A 15,701-nucleotide genomic window follows, 5' to 3' on the forward strand; every position below is an offset into this window, starting at 1 on the left:
CTAACCCCCATGGGAGAGACTCTCAGCACTTCGGCTGCGTCCATGGGATGCGGAAGTTCCTGGCCTTGGATCCTAACCCCAAGCCACAACGGTGACAGTACCCATTCCTAACTCCCTGAGCCACCAGGGAACTCCTCTCAGTGCTTTTTTTAAAATGAAAGAGTAAATGTTTAGCCTCCTTTTCCTAAGCCTTCCTCACAGCAAGTTAAGTGGAGAGCGAGAGAGGACGGTCATATTATGATTCACACACGGTTAATAGAGTCCCTCCCAGTTTAAATCACAGTCCGTTAAACCTGGTCGCAGAGTAGTCATTTCTCCTGATTCTAGATGTTGGGATATGAGAATTTAGGAAAAAAGAGTCATAAATAGTGATAATCCAGAAGTCAAAAGGAACACAGTAATGTTACTCATTTTTTAAAGATCAGATGTGCTTCAACCCAAAGTTTTTTAAAATCTGTGCATGTGTGGTTTGTGATACGAAGACACAGAACTTGTATGCAGCATGGGCCAGTTTTCCAAAAGTCCCTTTGTCCCCATAGGAAGCTCATGTCTGGAATCATGCACTTTCCTAGGAGGGAACATGACAGCAGGGGAAGACAGTGGCTCTTGGTCACAGCAGAAATGATTGACCGGGTTGGATGCTGGATCAGGTGGCCTGTGCACACCCCCCGCACAGTCACGTGGCCTAGATGAAAACCAGGGCAGTGGAAGTAGGTTTTACCGTACATAGTACCTTTTAGCAGAGAAAACAATGAGTTTTCTAAAAGTATTTCAAACTACAATACAGGTCAAAGTCTGAGGGATATTTCTCCTCTTTTGCAGTATTTTAGTCCATAAAACATTAACTGTTGGAGTTCCCTGGTGATATAGTGGGTTAAGGATCCAGTGTTGTCACCCCTGTGGCGCAGGTTTGATCCCTGGCCCGGGAACTTCTGTGGGCCAGGGGTACAGCCAAAAAATATATTCAGTGTTGCTTTGGGGAAATAGACCTGACACTGTACTTTTGAAAGGAGGAGTCAGTATTAATTCCACTGTGGGGGCCGCTATAGTTAGTCTTCAGCATTTGAATCTAATTTTGACCATTTGATTAAAGCCATCTCAGTAACTGGTATCCTGACTGAAGTTAACGAATGTATACAGCCTGACCCTGTGTTCAGTAAATATTACCTATTTTCAGCATTATGATTGCTGCTTTCTTTTTATTATAACCTTACCATTATTATATCTGCTATTATCGTAAGAACTATAATCAGGTTATTTAAGACTCTCGTAAGACTCAGGCACTAGAGGTTGGTCTGTGGTTCAGCTTTCATTTTATATCACAGGAGAACTATTGTAAGGTGTCCTTTCAGTGTGAGAGGTGTTCATTTTAGCCTGAGACGTTTCCCACAACAGCTGCTCAGAGGGCAAGGCAGGGGCATGGGTCTCTGTGGATGGTCTCCCATGCCTCCCCCCCGCCCCCGCCTCTGTGACCTTCCTCTTGGCACTTGCAGGAACCGCCAGTTGGAAGGCATCTCCGTGGTTGCCCAGCAATTCCATGAAACCCTTGAGCCACTGAACGAGTGGCTGACAACCGTCGAAAAGAGGCTGGCGAACTGCGAGCCCATCGGAACCCAGGCGTCCAAACTGGAGGAGCAGATCGCACAGCACAAAGTAAGGTCCCGTCACTGTGGGTCTGAGCTTTGGGTCTCCGGTCCCGGGGCGGTTTCACACGTTGGCGTTAGGTGCCTTTGTCTCAGGCATCATCGCGCCTTTAGACCCATCGCACGTGCCATCTTTTTGTTCCATTTATGTTTTCATTTTTATTTGTCCATTCTCTTTGTGTTTCCTTTTTTTCTTTTTTAACTTTGCTTAGGCCTTAGAAGATGAGATCATCCATCACAGTAAACATTTACACCAGGCCGTTAGCGTTGGCCAGTCCTTAAAGGTTTTGAGCTCCAGGGAGGACAGAGATGTGGTGCAGAGTCAATTAGACTCCTCTCAAGTCTGGTACATTGAGATCCAAGAGAAAAGCCACAGCAGGTCCGAGCTCCTCCAGCAGGCCCTGTGCAATGCTAAGATTTTTGGGGAAGATGAAGTGGAGCTGATGAATTGGCTGAGTGAAGTTCACGGCAAGCTGAGTAGGCTCTCGGTCCAGGACTTCAGCCTGGAGGGGCTGTGGACACAGCAGGCTGAACTGCGGGTATTTTGATGTATTTTATTTTACTTTTTCATTTCAGTTGTCATTATTTTCTCCATCCTCCTCATTTCTGTATTGGTTTATGTTCATTATGATTTTGGTGAATTTCTGTACTCAAAAAAAGGCTTTGCCTGAGTGTACAATTAACTTTTTTTTAAATTGCAGTGTAGTTGACTTACAATGTTGTGTTAGTTTCAAGTGAACAGCACAGTGATTCCATATCCATATCCATTCTTTTTTTTGGGGGGGGGGTCTTTTTAGGGCCGCACCCATGGCATATAGAAGTTTCCAGGCTAGGGGTTGAATTGGAGCTGCCGCTGCCAGCCTGCACTGCAGCCACAGCAACACAGGATCCGAGCCACGTCTGCGACCTACAGCACAGCTCACAGCAACACCAGGTCCTTAACCCACTGAGCAAGGCCAGGGATCAAACCTGCATCCTCACGAATACTAGTCAGATTCTTAATCCACTGAGCCACAGTTGGAACTCCACACATAGCCATTCTTTTTCAGATTCTTTTCCCCATACGGTTATTACAAAATACCGAGTAGTGTCCCCTGTGCTGTACAGTAGGTCCTTGTTATTTACCTATTTTATATATAGTAGGGTGTGCTTTTAATGAAGTCACATGTAAGAAGAGATTGAATTTATCCAGTAGCTGGGTTTTTCACTTTTCATCTTATTATTTCGCTGTCGTATACAAAGGCCCATAATTAACCAGTACCCCAGCATCTCTGTGTGGCCCATTTTTGGGGGAAGAGAGGAGTGAGTTATAACCGATGAACAAGGGACATGAGACCAATGGTAAAAAAAGGAGGGTAAACATGAGAACGGATGTGAGGTGTTGACTCACATCAGTGAAGCCTTGTTGCAGTTCTCTTAACATCAACCAGTGATGCTGATGCTTATTTAAAGTTTTTTCCCCACATTAAAAATGGTACCTGTGTTTTAGGTTCTACAAGAGGACATCCTACTCAGAAAACAAAATGTAGATCAGGCCTTACTCAATGGTTTAGAACTACTTAAACAGACAACAGGTGAGATTTCTTTGAAATCAAATAATCCTGCGGTGAGCATTTTGCATTGCTGTCAGAATGTTTTAGAGCTGGGGGGGAAACAGAAAACACTGTATAATTTTGGGGCCACTCCAAGCCTCTTCCTCTGGAGCATGCTTTGAAGGCCGATCTAGGGGGTTTGGGGGTATGATCTCACTTTTTTTCCCATGATCTCACTGAGTTCCTAAGGGACGTTTTATATATTACTCATACCACCCAGTGCCGTGGCACAGGAGACAGAGGATCCCACGGCGGAGAGAAATTAGTTTCCCCCTTACGGAAGGCAGTGGTTCTAGGTGAGCATGTAGGTTGTGGATGATTTTTTTTTTTTTTTTTAATTTTGAGAGAGACAGCATTCAGAGATACACAGAGTGACCACACCCAGGCTCTCTTTCTCCTTGCTTGAACCCACAAAGAAAAGAGATACTGACTTGTTTGGGTAATTCCTTGGGCCATTGGAAAGTCCTTCTACAAATATGTGTGGTGGGGGCAAGTGCCATTCATTATGGACTGGAGGAACACAATGGAATCTCCAGAGCCTGGCGCTGTGGGTCTGAAGCTCAAGACACAGTTTCTGTCTGTGTCTTCAAAGTAAGTAGAGGCAGAGAAGGGTCTGCTAGAAGAGGGCAGGTGAGTTTATTATCTTTAGCACCGCAGATACTGAGATTACACATGTGCATGTGCAGACACCCGCCAGGCACTGTTCTAAACCCTAGGCCAGTATGCACTGAATTTCTATCACAGCCTTGTGATAGTAGGTTCTTTTTTTCTCCTCCTGCCGTGGTGAGTTGCCTGGGCACAGAGAGATCGGGTCTCTTGTGCAGGGTCATAAGCCACCAAAGTCAGTGTCTGAACCCCGGTGGTTTTTAACCCCCATGCCTGCAAATGGGAAGCACCATGCAGATGGATGCAAAGGGGATGCGTTCCTCATCACAGAAGACACTGTAGCCCTTTGTGTGGTTTATATTTGCATTTTCAGAGCTCATTTACATTTGCCAGAACACCTGAGAAAGAGTCACACCCAGGAAAGGGCTTCTCTTGGGTCAGAACCTCTTTAGAAAAAAATGTCTCCTCACCGCCTCTCCCCCTGAATATCTCATCACTGCAACCTAATCGAGGAAATAAACCCTTTTTTCTTTCCCCCCTTTCATAAGATCTAACATGCCTTTGAAATTGTAGGTGATGAAGTTTTAATAATTCAAGATAAATTGGAAGCCATTAAAGCCAGGTACAAGGATATCACTAAACTGAGCACGGACGTGGCCGAGACCCTGGAGCAGGCCCTGCAGCTCGCACGGCGACTGCACACCACACACGAGGAGCTGTGCACCTGGCTGGACGCCGTGGAGAGCGAGATGCTCTCGTACGAAACGCAGGTCCTGAAAGGGGACGCGGCCGGTCAAGCACACGCGAGGCAAAAAGTACGTTCCAACTCCCGCTCCTTGGAGCTGCTTGTCATCTCTCAGGGGGTCTTAACACAGGGACGAAATGAGGTTTGTCGTTACTGATATGCAGCAGGGTGCCCCAGTGGGTGAGGACCCAACAGAAACCGGTCATGGATCCCCTGTTGAAACTTTCAGGGGCCCAGAGATGAAAACAGTGTATTCTGAGTTGTTTCTAGAATCTTTTTTTTTTTTTTTTTTTTTTTTTGCCATTTCTTGGGCCATATCTGCGGTATATGGAGGTTCCCAGGCTAGGGGTGTAATCAGAGCTGCAGCCACCGGCCTACGCCACAGCCACAGCCACAGCAACGTGGGATCCAAGTCGAGTCTGCAACCTACACCACAGCTCACGGCAACACTGGATCCTTAACCCACTGAGCAAGGCCAGGGATGGAACCCGCAACCTCATGGTTCCTAGTCAGATTCATTAACCACTGAGCCACGATGGGAACTCCCTAGAATCTTTTTTATTTTTTATTTTTTTATGGCCATATCTGCAGCATATGGAGTTCCCAGGCTAGGGGTTGAACCAAAGCTGCAGCTGCCAGCCTACACCACAGCTCACAGCAACTCGTGATCCTTAACCCACTGAGCAAGGCCAGGGATGGGAACCCTCATCCTCATGGATACTGGTCAGGTTCTGAACCTGCTGAGCCACAATGGGAACTCCACATTTCTAGAATTTTATGGTGGGGGAGTATGGTTTATCATACCAGAAACAGAGTGATGGTGAAAAAAAAAAAAAAAAAAAAGGGAAAATGATCATTGTGTCAGTAACACCCGTCGTTTGGTTAGAAGAGTGAGATCTTTATGAGACAGATGCATAGCATGGGGTGGCTTTTCTAATTATATTGCAGAAGTGGAGTTCTCCCTGCTGATCATCCTTCTTCTCAGAGTTCTCAGAGAAGGAAGCCTCTGTTCTGATCGCCCCTGGTCACACGTGGGTGGCGAGGTCAGCGATGTCAGACTCAGTGAGCTGGGAATGACTCAGCCAGGATGCTTAAAGCCAGCGTGTCCTTATCCTGAGGGCCCCTTGATTCCGGCTGGGACGTTACCCCTTTACTTTTCTGGCACCGGATGACTTAGAGGTGACCAGCAAACTGAGAATAATCCATGTTAACTTGCTTGTTTGGGTTCCCAATTTTTTTTTCTTTTTTGACCACCCTGCAACGTATGGAGTTCCTGAACCACAGTTGTGACCTATACTGCTGCAGCAACACCAGATCCTTTACCCCACTGTGCCTGCCGGGCCAGGCATTGAACCTGTGTCCTGGTGCTGCAGAGACATCACCCATCCCGTTACGCCACAACACGAACTCCAGTTTTTAAACATTTAGATTACATTTCCGAGAGAAAATCTTGCCATGTTGACAAAGGAATGATGGCTCTTTTGAACCTCTCAGGGCACATTTTCCTTTTGCACAACAGCTTTAGATCGCAAGGGTTTATAGAGTGTAGCCAAATCTAAGGGGACCAGCACGTCACATCGGCCTGGGAAGGCCTTTAGCCCCAGTACAGTCGTGGGGCGGGGAAGCCTGTTCAAACTCATGGGCATCACTGCAGGCTGGCGTCTTCCTCCTTCTGATTCAGGAGCTGAAGAAGGAAGCTAAGAGCAGCAGGGCCCTGCTGGATTCCCTCAACGAAGTGAGTGCCGCGCTGCTGGAGCTGGTGCCCTGGAGAGCGAGGGAAGGGCTTGAAAAAATGGTGGCCGAGGACAACGAGCGCTTCCGCTTAGTGAGCGACACCATCACGCAGAGGGTGGAGGAGATGGACGCGGCCGTCCTGCGGGCCCAGCAGGTAGGCACGTGTGCGGGCGTCCGGGCAGCTCGTGTCCACCACTTGCTCCCAGAGCCTCGGCCTCAACAGAGGTGTCTGGGCATGCTGTTCCCGTGCATGGGGAATGCTTCCAAAATGCAAACAGGGATGCGAGCAGAATGTAGCCAGGTCCTTGGACCCCTGAGTGCCGGGCAGGGCTCACCTGGACCTTGTTGATGGCCGTCTGCCACCTGCCTCCCAGCCTCGTCCTCGCCAGGTCAGCGCCAGGACCAGCCCCACTCACCTCTGTCCAGATACCATGCCTCTGTCTACTCGTGTGCGTGCTGTGCGTGTTAATTTCCCGCCCTAAGTCCAATCTGAGTGCATAGGTCAAGTTATCATCTAAGTCCGTATTGACCGATGGTTGGCATACATGGCAGAGAAAGGTTGAAAGCTTTCTGAAAAGGCACCACTTGTATTGGCAATGTCGTTTGTGTGTGTGTGTGTGTATCTGAAGATGACTGACAGGGGGAATGATAGTTTCTGGGCCCATCTGCAGCTGGTACAGAGTTTCTAGTTCCAGGGAGTATAACAGGCTCCAGCCCCCAGCCCCGGCTCCGTCAGAGCCTGTGGTGTATGTACGTGGCTTATAGGACAGGTTTTGATGAACTCGTATTGAATCTCTGAATACTTTGATGAAGTCGTCAGCGTCTCCTTGCAGACTTTCTCTGACGGGTTCGGTGTAGCTTTGCCAGGTACCGCAGAGCAGAGCTCAGGATGGTGGGTGATTCAGCCTTTACTCATCCAAGCCACAAGCCTCAAACACTGATCAAGTAGGCAGGGGGTGCCATTGAAAATTCATCCGCTAAGGTTGCCCTAAAAGTCTCACTCACCTCGTTGGAAGGCACACCCCTCACTGCTTGCAGCGCTGTGCTCTGGATTCACACCACGATAGCAGCAGGATGTTTTTGCACGGATGGGGGCAGGTATTCACACGCAGGCAGGGCCTCCGCAAGGCTCTGTTTTCCATGTTGGGAGGGATGTGTACCCCTGTTATCCTAGGAAAATAAGCGTGTTTATTTGTGACATTTATGCACCTTTTTGAAAACTCTTGAATTTCTTTCACCAAAATTCATTTCGGCCTTTCAGTGTTGGCCCTGAAGACTGCTCTCAGTAGCTAGACAGATTGCCTGTCCTCTTGGGAGTTGGGTTTTCTGGAGAAGCTGACTGTGGTTGGCTGGTTCAGCGAGGGAAGATGTAATAAGGCCAGGTGACGGGCTGCGCGCCAATGGGGTCATTAACTGCGGCCCGGTTCTTTCAAGGCTTGGCCAATGTTTCCCCAGCTTAGAAAAAGTAACCAGGTCGATATGTGTTTTTTGGAACCCCAAACAGATCCTGCAGGGAATTTACAATTAATGGGGTTTTTCCTTGATCAAAACATTTCTTACTGGAAACGTGGACTTTGTGAAAGAATGAATACAAGAAAACTCCTGGAAGAAAGAATGTGTCAGCACTGTGGTCTGTGTCCCTCAAGCCTTCGTGTGGGAGAGGGAGCATGTGGTACAAGCAGGTCACTGCCAAGAGGTCATGCAGCTAATGTGGGTGCCATCGATGTATTAATTAACATCCCCCGGGTTGTTCATAGGTATTTATTCTGTACTCAGATGGGCATCCCTTTGAAATGCCTGCAAGTCTGTTCAGTGAAATCCCTCCAGTAATAAAGAAGACCAAGATGCCCTTAAGCCAGTTAAAGAAAAGGGAAAAAGGAAGAGAAACTCCTCCTGGTCAGGTCGAGGTGCCCATTTGGGGCTTATGAGCAGTGTGAGGTCAGTGGAGGGTCTTGCCTGGGGTCCCACAGCCAGTGCATGGTGGAGGTGTAACTAGAACTTACTCCAGATCTCATTCCACCCCACTCTAGGGCCTCTTGGGTAGAGGGGAGAACTCCTAAGGGGTGGCCCAGTTTTTTCTCACCTCCTTCAATAATCTGAGGCGAGGGGCCCTCATTGCCGCCCAGTGGGCTTATGAGTATATTTCCAGCCATAGGCCTGGGAGACGTGGGCGTGCGTGCTCAGAGAATGGTGAAAACGCTCTCTCGAGACACGTTTAAGAATAAATCAGTACCTGTCTTTCTGGGTTGGTAGAGGTTTTGTTTTGCACTTAGAATTGTTTCTAAACGCATGATTTCCAAGTTTATAGAGAGCTCATAGATGGCTAATGAAATTATAACTTTGCCCACTGATAGAGGTTTGGCATTAGGCCCAGAGTACAGTTTGATGCTAAAGTGTTTGTTTTCTGTTTATCCAACTGTAATACATGTGTAAACTACAAAAAGAATGATGCAGAAAACAATTTTTAGACTTGGATGTTGGACACATATTTCGCACTATTTATGTTGCGTAAGCGGATCACCTGCGGTTCCCTTTCTCCTCCATCCGAACCATGGACATCGTCTGACCACAGACCATCTTCTTAGACTGTGCCATCGAGCTTGTTTTATTAAGGGTGCCCCTTCCAGAGCCATCCCTCCAACAAGAGTCACACCTCGTTTTTTATTTTGTGTTGCTTTGGGGATTTTTTTGGCCACACTTGCCGCCCATGGATGTTCCCAGGCCAGGGATCGAACCTGCCGCACAGCAGTGACAACACGGGCTTCTTAACCTCTAGGCCCCTGGGAACTCCTGCAGCTTGGTCATTTTTTAAATTTCTGGATTTCCTGTGTTGTTCCTGAATAATCTGACTAGATGTAGTAAACTAGATTTGAAATAACTGACTGGGTTGTTTTCTAAGTGGATTTCTCTTAGATGCTTCAGTGTCTTGACCTTGAGCTTGTGTACAGACCTACCTCCTTGATAATGTGGTCACCTGCACCTTGGAATTCAGCAGCTGCGTAGGGACATTGTGAAAAATCTGGCCACCGTCACAGGGCGTTGTGGCTTCCAGACACCAGGGGAAGATGTCAGGCAGACGTGGAGAAGAGGAGGGAAGGGCACACAGATGCCCCCTGATTGGCATGTACTTTGTCACTGCCTGGCGTACGTTTAGTTTTCAGAAAACTTCCGACGCGTGGTTAGATTTTTTTCCTGTTAATTCTGTATTGTGCCACCGTTTTGGAAAGATGTGTCGTTGAATTTTGAGGTCATAGGGCCATGAGCCTTATGTACATTGACCTTTAGGAATGTTCTGGAAATAGGGGAACAGCCTCTGTTATAAGCTAATATGTAAGGACTGTGTGCACCCATGTGACCAGTTGATCAGTCTGACTCTAGATTTGCAGGCATTGATAGTCTGAAGAAGGTTGTTTTTTTTTTTTTAATAGAGTAATTGGGCCTCTTCATAACTTTTAGGAAAAATCTGAGTGGGATAAGACAGCTTGGTAAATAGCAGTGGTGAGTGTATAAAACAAAGCAAAACAGCTGCCCCCTCCTCACACCTCCTGCCATTATCTGGGTTAGAAACCGTAGGAATTTTTGCCCATTAAACCTACCCAAAGTAACACAGCTCTGTTGCTTTCTTTCACTAATCGCAAGTTGAACCACACGAGCCACTGGAAAGGGGAAAAGATGCTTTTGCTTAAGCGATGTATCGACTTAACAGCCTGAATTCAGATCACGGGGTTTGTCTAAACCCACAAGCATTTTGCTGTCCTTGTGCCTTGTAAATGTACAGTTATCAGAAGGTGCCAACGTGTGTGTCACTGGGTCTGGACATTCCAGGCACCCTCTGGCAGTTCACATTGCCTGGTAAGCCATATTTATTGGGCCATAATAACTCCCCACTATAAAGGTACCTGGGTGCAATTAAAATAAGCAGCTCATGGGGTCATTAGGAACCAGCCTTGGAGAAAAATAACACCTGTTTATTTCTTGTAGCAAAAGAGAAGGAACCCTCCCCCCCAAGGGAAGTGAGATTTGCTTAGAAGACCCCCCTCCAGGCGTTGGGGTGGGAAAACATGGGCTGTGTTATGAATAATATGGGAAAATGGAAGGAAATGCGAATGAAAAGAAAGATAAGATCCTTGCCAGGGGAAGGGAGTAAGAGTCTGTTCTTGAGATTAATCACTCGTCTCTCTTAAACCTCTACTTCTACTCGAGGAACTTTCTAGATAAGGACAAAAGCCGTTTGCAGAGATTGGAGAAACGTTTACAAAGTTCAAACCTACCACTTACTGACTATGGTGGTAGTTGAGCCAGTTTCAGTGAAATCACAGGACTGTGCCCTCTTGAGCCCCGCTCTGTACAGGCGCAGGCCACCTGACAGGGCAGCTCTGAGCCCCGGCTGGTACCTCTGGGGGAGTCTGTTCAGCCCGCTCTGCCTCGGCTGTAGGTGGAATTAGTGGTGATGCCCCCGTTACACGTTGCTGTCAGGACAAAAGGAGATACTCCTTCATGTTCTGCAGTCAGAACCTGTGTGTTCAGGAGGCTGTTGGCCCTTAGTGTTGTAGCGAACGTTTTTCAGAAACATTTGGAGGTAAGCCAATGAAAATGCCTTTCACCAACTCGGAGGGAATTTCTGAAACACTAGCTCAACTACACTAGGAATTACAGTAGCTGGGGTTGGTGAGCCGCCGTGAGTGATAGCCCGCTAGACTAGAATGCACTTACGGGATGCTGCCATTACAGTTCACTGGAAGTCACTTTTCGCTGTGTATGAACAGTGAGCAAATTTATTCAAATTTGGGGCCGTAAGGTTGCTGTGTCGTGTCACTCACCTGTAAAGTAGGCTGTTTTGAATGGCCCGTCAGTAGTCTCTTGAAAGAGTCACGGGCCTAAATAAACCACCTCGCTTGACTGTAAATCGCTTAATATAGACCCGGGGGCCTTCCTTTCATTCTTGGACAATAAATATTTTCTGATTTAATAAAAAAATGTCAAAAGACAGAAGGGAAATTTCTGCTTGAAGTCCTGTTTTCTTTCAGCAAGCAAATATTTGCCTTGGTTAAAGAAGCAGTGTTTGAGTTTCAGCTTTCCATTTTGTCAACTTGCATGGTACTGTCATACATTTTCCTTGGATGCTTTTTTTTTTTTTTTTTAAGAGAGGGAGACTTAATATTACACTAATATTAACTAATAGCCTGACTTTCTTTATTAGGACTGTCCTATAAATACCAAAAAATAGCCTGAACGCAAACAAGAGGCGTGGGGGCATCATTTTATTTTTTCAGGGACCAGGAAGAGGAAAAGCAAATCTCTCCTGTTCAGTGTGATTCTGCCGTCTTGCAGCATTTGCCCTCAGGTAGTAAGACCTGGGCTGTTTTTTCTCAGTTTTGTGCTGAGTGCATCAGCCTCAGTGGAGCCAAACCCTGGTGTTCATCATGTGTGGCGTGAAAGCGAAGGATGCGGGCAGAGGAGACTGCCTCTTGCCCTCCAGGACCGTTTCTTTTCCTGCATCGGAAGCTGCTGTGTGATTTGACCAGAAAAAGATATTTTTTTCTCTTTTTCACATTGGTCAGCAATCGCTCATGAGTAGTTGCATTTGAAACAAAGTCATGTCCTAACAGTTATGGTACCAGATGAAGGTAGAATTTCACAAGTGGTTTTATTGCGATTCCTCTGGAGTCTGTCTTGTCCTGACTTGTCCCCATAACATCAAAAGTACTGAATTAGTGAGCTGAACATGCATGAACACCGCTACGTGCAGACAGCGAGGCGGGTTCAAAAAAACAAGCTGTTAGGGGAAGCACAGGAAAAACAAGTACTCCTGCTTGTGTGAGTGAATGTGCAGTCAGCTTAGAAGTACCACCCCTACGATGGTACTGCAGCTCTGCATCTCTGTCTGGGGTCCCTTCACCTGTCAGGATCCTCTGAGTGTGATGCTTGGGCAGAGCCCGTGGGACAAGTGTCCAGTTAGCACACGTGACAGTGTGACTGCTGCCCACATACTGGGGGAGCTTCAGAACAGCCTGGCTCTGCATTATGTTCCATTAGATGCTGTTGATACTCAGTTTTATTTGGGTAGCGCCTCTGGAGATTGTTAGGTAAAGGTCTTTTAAACCACATCTTCCCTTTGATACGCTAATGCCATTGGTTTCTAAAGGTAAATGTAAAAGCATTATTTTAACGCCTGTTATATTTCTGGGCCCATAGTTTAGGTGATGATCCAAAATTTTTTTTTCTGTCTCAATTGTTGATTGAAATCAATTGACTTGCAAAGAGCTTCAGTATTTACTCACTCGTTACTTGGTAAAAGCAAGTCATTTCGTGATATGTTTAAAAAACTTAATACAAATTCAGTAATAGTATTAAGAATTTTTCACTTCTGTAACTTGTTATTTTTTAGTAGTGAGATTGGAACCATACCAGTGACTTAATCGGTGCTATTGTTTGTGCCAGGCCATGCTGACAGGGTGTGCCCTGATCGTTAAGGAAACTCCACCAATAAGCTTGACAAAGATTATTTTAAAAATTAATTATACCCCATGTAAATGAGAGGACAGCCAGACTCTGCTTGTGGGAATACTGTTACCAACCTGCGTTCCTTAATCAATAGAAATCAATAAAGAGGCCAGATGAGAAATTCAGGCAAGGCTTTTGGCTTTCTTGGGCCCCCTGCTGCAGGGGGACGGAGTAGGGGGCGGTGTTGAATGGACACAAAAACAAGTATCAGAAACAAGTAGCAGGTTCCCTGACATGAGGGAGGGGAGGGGTGGGTACTTTGGTGCTATGGGCAGGGGGCATGCATAGCATCTACTTTTGCTCTCTGTTCTTCAGAAGTGGCAGTTGGTTTTTTAGTCTTTTTGTAGATTGTTGCCCATAATTTGCCTTAACTCTGCCCGCACGCAGTTATTTTTAGTCCCTTAGCTTCTTTGTATTTTGTTGCTCTAGGAGCTGTCTGTTCACTGCAGGAAAGGGTCCCTGTCCCAGGTCGCAGCCTGGCTCAGTGGAAACCAGTACATGCTGTCTGAAGGGCACCTTTGTAGAAAATGCCAACACAGCTTACGGATGAGAGGTTACCCACACAGAGCTGTGTTATTAAATTACTTGTTCTAAGGCAATTGTAGATTATTTTATGATCTGCAGTATGATTGTAGACTCACACGCCGCTGTATTAATACAGAGGTCCCGTCGTACCATGCCCACCTCCCCAGGTGTAGCCATTTGCGCTATTAGGTTGTAATTACGGTACTAAGTCAGGAGCCGGAAACGGACACCCACCCAGTGAGACAGAACCTTTCCATCCCAGGTACTCCTCTGGCTGTTCTTCACCAGCCACGTCCATCCCCTTCTGCCTCTGCCTCTGCCTCCTCCTCAGTTCCGAGAAACCAACCGTGTCTCTAATTTTATTATTTCAAGAATGTTTAAGTACTTTTCAGCTGCAGCCACTTTCTCCTCTCCTGGAACTCGGTGACTTCGAGCTTTTATTATAGTTCCTCGGGCTCTGAGGCGCTGGTCTTTTTTTTTTTTTTTTTTTTTTTTTTAATCTATTTTCTATTATTCGGGTCAGGCAATTTGATTTCTGTCCTTCTGTCTCCTACGTCACTGATTCTTTCCTCTGTCCTCCTTCTTGGTCTCATCCACTGAGCTTTTATATCAGTAGATACACACACACACACACACACACACACACACACACATTTTTTTATGGCTGCACCCATAGCCTGTGGAAGTTCCTGGGCCAGGGATCAAATCAGAGCCACAGCTATGACCCACGCTACAGCTGCAGCAACGCCAGATCCATTAACCCACTGCACGGGCCGGAGACCAAACCCACGCCTCCTCAGAGACAAGCCAGTTCCTCAACGTGCTGCAGCTCAGCAGCATCCCCTCAGTGGTTATATGTTTAAGTTCTGAAATTTCCATTGGGTTCCTCTCGGTGTGTTCTGTGTCTTAGCTGGGACTTCATATTTGGTTGTGGAAGCTCTCATTCCCATTGGTTTCAGCTGTGTCTGAGGTTGGGCATGGAGCAGGTTAATCCAGGTTAATTTGAGATCATCCAGGTATCAGCCTCTGCTGACAACCCTCCTGAATGCGATGAGTTACGCTGGGCTCCAGGTCTTAACTGAGCTTTCTGATCAGCTGGCTGTCCCTGATGCCACTCTAGCAGAGGCAGTGGCAGGGACAGAAGCCCAGACCCCAGCAATGCCGTGTGATGCCTGAGAGTGGCGCCCCTCACTCCTGCAGGATGGAGTGGGCATCCCAGCCACCTGATGCCTGAGTGGTGCGGGAACCCCAGCTGTCCTCAGGTCTTCCCTGATGCCACCCTGACGAGCAGGAGGGCCAGCCCGTTACTTCTGTGGGGGGAGGGGGTGGAAGTCCTGGGCGGGGTTCCCCTGGGCTCCCCCCACCCCAGGCAGAGCCTTGTGATCACCCGTGGGCGTGAGAGTTCCAGCTTGCATGGCCTTTGATGATGTCATCCTGGCAGGGGTGTCGGGCTCAGGAGGGGCGAGGAGAGCAGTTATTGTCTAAAATTCTCCGTCTTTTGAGACTGCCAATTTCCTGCTCTCTGACTAGAGAGAGGCTTTGCCTTCGCCTCTGAGTAGCCAGTTTCTCCAGCATCTAGTCCAGGGCACTTGCCCCCCCCGTGCTGTTCCCCGGGCCCAGGCCCACAGCAGCTCAGCCGTCTCCCCTCTCCTCCCAGAGGCTCCTGGCCTGTGTTACAGGATAAGGCCCGGGGCCCTGGGGTGTGCCCATGAGAAAGGGGAAAGTCCGTCACCCCGTCGGGCTGGGAGTCGAAGGGCTGTTGCATTGGGATCCAATGTATGAATGATTTTCCAGTTTGGTTTCTTGCCCCCCCTCTTCTCTCCCCTCACCTAGTTACCCCGGACCCCAATCTGGATCTCCAGGTGCCCTTGAAACGTGATTGGTTCTCACAGTTCTGAACTTGAACTTCACCGTGTCCCCTCCCCCTAAAGTCTTCCCACTGAGGCATCGTTGATTACCGTGGGTGGTGGCTGCTGTGGTGTCGCCTGTCGGCTTGACTCGTTTGTGATAACTGGCAGGCAGGAGGCTGACCGGGTGCCCAGTGTTGATGGTCTTCATGCTCTTGACCTGGCGGTCAAATCTCCCCTAAGGACCGAATCAGAGATGCCAACAGAGATTTACATACAAGGGTAGTCATTACAGGGTTGTTTATATAATAGCAAAAAAAAAAAAAAGAAATGCAGAGAGCCTAAATGAGAATATCCAGGTATGTGAGAATACAATGGTGTTATTTTTTAAAAAATCACACTTCTAAGACATGGGAGATGTTCATGATAAATGAAAAAGCAGGATATGAAACTGTTTATGTAGTATTATCCCAGACCTTCATAAGTCTGTCTCAGCCCCTGGAAG

At 47.3% G+C, this 15,701-nt stretch overlaps 1 protein-coding gene across 49 annotated transcripts in view; it reads left to right on the forward strand.

The window, feature by feature from the left end:
• DST (dystonin) overlaps positions 1-15,701 on the forward strand; it is a 488,220-nt gene that overhangs the window by 409,314 nt on the left and 63,205 nt on the right. For 48 of the 49 annotated variants that reach the window (XM_084967821.1, XM_021098569.2, XM_084967788.1 and 45 more), the window contains 5 exons: positions 1,494-1,653; positions 1,856-2,182; positions 3,133-3,217; positions 4,415-4,656; positions 6,268-6,474. In XM_084967821.1, coding sequence (XP_084823947.1) covers positions 1,494-1,653; positions 1,856-2,182; positions 3,133-3,217; positions 4,415-4,656; positions 6,268-6,474 — 1,021 coding nt within the window. The remainder of the gene's footprint in view (positions 1-1,493; positions 1,654-1,855; positions 2,183-3,132; positions 3,218-4,414; positions 4,657-6,267; positions 6,475-15,701) is intronic. The other variant, XM_084967820.1, reaches the window with a different exon arrangement.

Source organism: Sus scrofa, chromosome 7 (genome assembly GCF_054392235.1).
Source record: "Sus scrofa isolate SSC_HxYL_T2T_F1_AM1 chromosome 7, Sscrofa_HxYL_maternal_Yorkshire_Landrace_v2.0, whole genome shotgun sequence".
NCBI lineage: Eukaryota > Metazoa > Chordata > Mammalia > Artiodactyla > Suidae > Sus > Sus scrofa.